At 37.7% G+C, this 5,581-nt stretch overlaps 1 protein-coding gene across 2 annotated transcripts in view; it reads left to right on the plus strand.

Moving 5' to 3' along the window:
- Window positions 1-5,581, plus strand: part of PFKFB4 (6-phosphofructo-2-kinase/fructose-2,6-biphosphatase 4) — a 60,623-nt gene that overhangs the window by 16,972 nt on the left and 38,070 nt on the right. For both annotated transcript variants that reach the window (XM_026656683.2, XM_026656684.2), the window contains exons 3-4: window positions 2,159-2,255; window positions 4,957-5,023. In XM_026656683.2, the coding sequence (XP_026512468.1) occupies window positions 2,159-2,255; window positions 4,957-5,023 (164 nt within the window). The remainder of the gene's footprint in view (window positions 1-2,158; window positions 2,256-4,956; window positions 5,024-5,581) is intronic.

Consider the following 5,581-nt stretch of genomic DNA (forward strand, 5'->3'; position numbering starts at 1 on the left):
GGGGGGGGGGGGGGGGGGGGGGGGGGGGGGGGGGGTGGGGGGTTTTTTTTTTTTTTTTTTTGCTCCGCCCCCCGGCGTCCCGATATTTCATCTTTGGCATCTGGTCACTCTAGTTGGAAAATATATCTTGCATTTAATCTTTAGCTTCAGAGGAACAGCTTGTTATTTTGTCATCACGAATGCAATTTCATCAGAGCTGAATCAGTTTAAAATACCTTTCCTGTGATCGAATAGATAGCTCTTGCGTTGTCTATCACTCTGTTGTCGTAGGCTAACTTGATGGATGATATTTGTGTAATAAATGTCTGGTCTTGTACTCTTTTTCACTCTGAGGTTTCTTAATGTCATTTAAAAATAACAGAATGTACTCAGTATAGTAAGATTTTATAGCCTTTGATGTGGGTATTAAAATTACTAGATTATCAAAAATCCAGAGGTCAGATGAGTGGCATCTTCTCACGTAGCTCATGTTGAATGAAATAAAGAACATTGAGACAAATAGCCTGAGGCTCCCATAATGAGAATTATTTAAAAAATAATTAGACACTTGCTTTTATCCTTTCCGATCAAATCCAAGTAGCCTAAGGGAGCCAAGTGCTCAAATTCAATTGAATTTCAGTGAGATTTGGGTATTCTACTTCCTTTTGGAGGCTCTTTTGGATAATCCCAAACTATGTACCACATTTGGACCACAAGGTGCTAAATTAAATTGGGTTTCTTCAGTGAGATTTCTGTATTGAATAGATACTAATCATAAGGAAAAGGGTGCCCTAAGGAGAAGCAATATAGAATCTTTTTTCTTTTAGAAAGAATTTAATGTATGGCTAATTTTGCAAACTGTACTTTTCGGTAGTCCTTAATTTTAAAGGGCTTTGACATGAAGAAAAGGTCTGTTTCTTAAAAAAATAATCATTCTTAAAGTTCCTTTCCCTCTTCTGCATATTCTTCTCCTGGGTTCGTAAACGATGACTAGTTTGTGTGGAAATTGTCCTGATGCCACTCAGGACATATATGCCATTCAGTTGGTTACTAAAGTTTTTATTGGCTGTACTAGCTAATTTATTGTGATGACTGTTAAAGTTCAATAGTATGTTTTGTCCAGAATTAAACTACTATTAATTTCCTAGTCTGTGACCCTTTTTAGTGCTGTTGTCAGGAGAGTCTGAACAACAGCTCAGTAGTTAATTTCCCCTATTTCTTTACCTTCTTCTGGAAATGAAGACTGGCAAGTAACAGTAGTTCCTCAAACAGAATGTTCAATCCAGGTTAGTTTAAACAAATGCTCAAGGTACAGCAAAGAAAACCCATAAACACAAAAGAAGATAAACATTAGTTGCTGTACTCAGAGCCCTATTTTATAAACTTAATTATGGTACAATTCCATTTGCCTTGTTTGCTAAGTTACTGGTGCCTTGCTTTGATCACCTGTGCTGTGACACTCCTGCTGGCATAGACCTTTGTCCAGACACAAGACAGTTGCCCTTTGATCAGTGATGGCACATTCAGTATATGTGCAATAAATGCACTGCACTTTGTGCCCCTCTATATATTTTTAACCTATAGGAGATTTTTCAGGATGGTATATACACTTGTTACTTCTTATAGAATATAAATAAATAGGTTGTGTTCACATAATACAGTACATGGGGGGGGGGGGGGGGGGAAGTAAGGTGTATTTAGCCAAAAACTAGGCTGACTAATTCCACATATAACTCTTTTCTCTTTATGTAATAGTTAGTCTTTGGATATTAGATGCTATGGAAATACAATTTCACTAAAATAATTTGTGGAAGGAAAAAAGATTATTGAAGTGCTTTACAGAAATGAATTAAATTAACTCAACATTTCTGTGAGGAAGGAAGTAACTTAACCTATTTTACAGGCGGGAAAACTGAGGCACAGAAAGGTGAAGTGATTTGCCCAAAGGTGCGCAGAAGACTGGAATAGAACCCAAATTTTCTCATACTTGGTCCTGTTTTGTAACCACAAGGCTTTTCTTTACTGAAATGAGAAGTATAACTAGTTTTGTTGTCCAGGTACAAACTAGACTGATCTGTTCCTGGAGGAGAATTTTTTCAGAACTGTCATTAAATGTGATTTTTAATGCTAATTACTTGCAGGATTATTAATCCCAACTAATAGTGACCCTTCTCCACAGAATTTAATGTTGGTCAGTACCGTCGAGATTTGGTAAAAACATACAAATCGTTTGAGTTCTTCTTGCCAGACAATGAAGAGGGCTTGAAAATCAGAAAGTAAGTTGAAATATTTTTGGCTTTACACAATACCAGTTTAATTCTAATGATATTTTATAATGTACTATTGGGAACCGCTGTATATTCTGATTTTGTATGCCCTGGAAACCTCTGTAGGACTATATCAGATACCAAAGAAATGAAACCTTAGAGGAGCAAAAACAATGAGGAGTCCGGTGGCACCTTCAAGACTAACAGATTTATTTGGGCATAAGTTTACCCATGAAAGCTTAAACCCAAATAAATCTGTTAGTCTTGAAGGTGCCACCGGACTCATTGTTTTTGTGGATACAGACTAACGCGGCTACTCCCTAATACTTAGAGGAGCAGGGGCAGTGTCTTTTGTTGGACTGTTTAAAATTTAGTTTAACCTTTGTTTTAACTCAAACAACTAAAACAGTTGGCTTTATTTAAGATTCATCACCTTTGGCCCTTCAACAGGCTGTGAATGCTGCCATTCCATTTCACAGGTACCTCAAGTAGACTGCCAATAAAAACAGATTTCAGAGTAGCAGCCGTGTTAGTCTGTATCCGCAAAAAGAACAGGAGTACTTGTGGCACCTTAGAGACTAACAAATTTGTTAGTCTCTAAGGTGCCACAAGTACTCCTGTTCTTTTTAATAAAAACAGAGTAGATGAGACTTGACATTCCTAGTATTTCTAAGGTGGTAAATAAGTAGACTCCCTTTGTCCCCTTTTTCCCACTGCCAAAAAGAGTGCATACCTATCTTTTCTCTTTTGCCGCTCATATTAGAATTTCTATTCTAATTTAAAGTGTATTTGAATATATTCCAATCAGTGCTTCAGGGGAGCTGGAACTGCACTGTCTTCGTCTGACAGCGTGAGAACTGCTTCGTATTCTGTATGCAGTCAAGTCTGCTGGTGAATTGCACTGATTAGCTCTCTGTTTGCTATGCCTGGGAATTAGGTGGAGGGAGCGGAGCACCAGTGGTAAATACTGCGGGCAAAGAAAGCAGATGGAACTCCTCCAAACTGTGAGGAGGGAAGTCTGTTGGTCATGGTGAGAGAACCACTGGTATGGAGTGGGGAGAGAGTTTCTCTATCATAGAAGCAGAGATAAGGGAGGCAGATGGGCAGCGGGACAAAAGGGAGCCAAATCCTCTCTGAATTGTGATGCAAAACCAAATATTTGAAATTTGTGTCTTTCCCGCCTCCCCCCACCCCCCCATCACTGAGACCTTCTGTTCAGTATTTTGTATTTCCCTTGCAACAAGCAATATCACTAATACAAGGAACAGGGCAATTTGCAGAAGAACCTGCTGTGTGGTTGTGACATGAGATAGATGCGTTTCATTGGCCTCCTAAGTCTCTACCTTTTACTTATAGCTAAAATTCAGCTTAATGTGCCTCCATGATGCTTATTAGACTAAATGACTGGAATTACAGTAATTGATAAGCCACGTGATCTAATCTGCCCCATTTGCTGCGAAGGGAATGGGAAGTGTATTTAGTTATCGAAGGATTGATTGATGCATCTTAACTTCCAAACTCTATTAACAAGTAGCTGTTGGAATAGAAATGTTTGCAATGTAAAAGTTGTTGGAATTAAAAAGCACTCTTTTTTTCTTTTAAGACAAAGTTTTTACCAAGAGCACAGAATATCAGTTACACTTGGAAAACTAGACATTTCACTCCAGAACCTAAAATAGAAAAGCAATGCCAGTAAAACCCATTGTAGGATATTGAGCCAAATCCAGCCTGTTTGGCAGCTACCATATGTCATTTAGGTTGGTTGTTAGCAAAAATTGTTGCTATCTGATGGTTCATGTGAAATCCCATTTCCTGGTAGATAAATTGTCCATTTCACAAAGAGTAAACAGACATTATCCATAGTATTATTTAGGTATTGAAAATCTTATTTCATTTTGAGATTATTACTAGATCTGGTCAAATAATTGAGTGGAAGAAAATTGATCTGAACGTTAAGCCATTTTAAATCAAAATTGCAGGGTTTTCTGTGTTCTTCCAGCCAGCTCTAAATATTGTATTGTATCATTTGTGATTCAGTTTCAGACTAGTGGCTGTGGTTGTGTTAATTTACATTAAAATGAATACACACTAAATTTAAGACAAAATGAGAGTTGAGCATGCTAAAAACAAGAGAAAAACCATAAGAAACCCAGCATAGAAGTCCAAAGCAAGTAGACTACTGAGAAATATCTCGAGACAAAATAGCTGTAACAATTATTCATTTTAACCTAAGAAAATGAGGCCACAACTCAAAACACTGAGCAACCATGTCTTCTTACTAGAAAACCAAATTAAGAGTTAGCTGCCCATGGGTGAGTGTTCGGGGGAGGAGAGGGAGGAATCTTTCAGCTTAAGTGGCGTTTTTATTATAGTATTATTTTATGGATCTGTGAACATTGATCCAGGGTTGTAAGCTGGGCAGTAGAACATTCTGTATGTTGTGTGCTGACCTGTGCAATGTGTCAGATTGCCAGAGGATGTCTGCTTTCGTTTTTGTCCAAAGCTGCGTGCCTGTGATCTATGGCCTTGAGCGAGTCAGTTCACCTCTCTGCCCATTTCCCCACCTGTAATGTGGAGATAGTACATATCAAATATATTGATGACTGACTAATGTTTCTTCAGCACTTTGAAAGCAAAGAGTTGTGTAGTGCTAAGCATAATTATGGATAATTAAATTAGTTAAACTAGCATGTGTCTTTTTTCCTTTAAGACAGTGTGCCTTAGCAGCTCTGAATGATGTCCAGCAGTACCTCAGTGAAGAAAATGGGCATGTGGCTGTAAGTTTTCTGTCTTCTTGAAGGCAAATTCTTGGAGTGTGGTCTCTGCAAAATCACCAACCTGTCCTGGATTATACATAATCTGATTCAGTCCAGAATCATTTCATTGTGTGTCTTACATTTTCTTTGTAAATGGAAACTGGATTTATATTGCTGCTGCAATGGTCATTTTGTGAAAGGAAAACATGATATTTTCATAATTAAATCCTGAAACAGCCTCCCTTAGAAATGTGTTGGTGATGTCTAATGCTACCAAGCTGTGCTAGTGCTGAGGAAAGTGCCTGTGCTTTTATATGGTAAAATAGCCTGTTTAATCATAATATAAATGCATCCAGAACCATTTGGTATCCTACTCCAATGTTTAAATCAAAGGTAAAAATGTTTTAAATTTTTTCCTAAAAGAAGTGACTTAATACTAGTGTTATTGACACTCTAAAAATGCCTCTGAGAAGAAGTAGGACAAAATTACATTTAACCTGCTGAACATTTTCTTCCCTTGTGAAAATAAAACCCAGTGGACCACACTCAATGGGTTGTCAATTAAAGGTAATGCCACCA

This window comes from Terrapene carolina, unplaced genomic scaffold (genome assembly GCF_002925995.2).
Source record: "Terrapene carolina triunguis isolate 2854851 unplaced genomic scaffold, T_m_triunguis-2.0 Scaffold232, whole genome shotgun sequence".
NCBI classification, from domain to species: domain Eukaryota; kingdom Metazoa; phylum Chordata; order Testudines; family Emydidae; genus Terrapene; species Terrapene triunguis.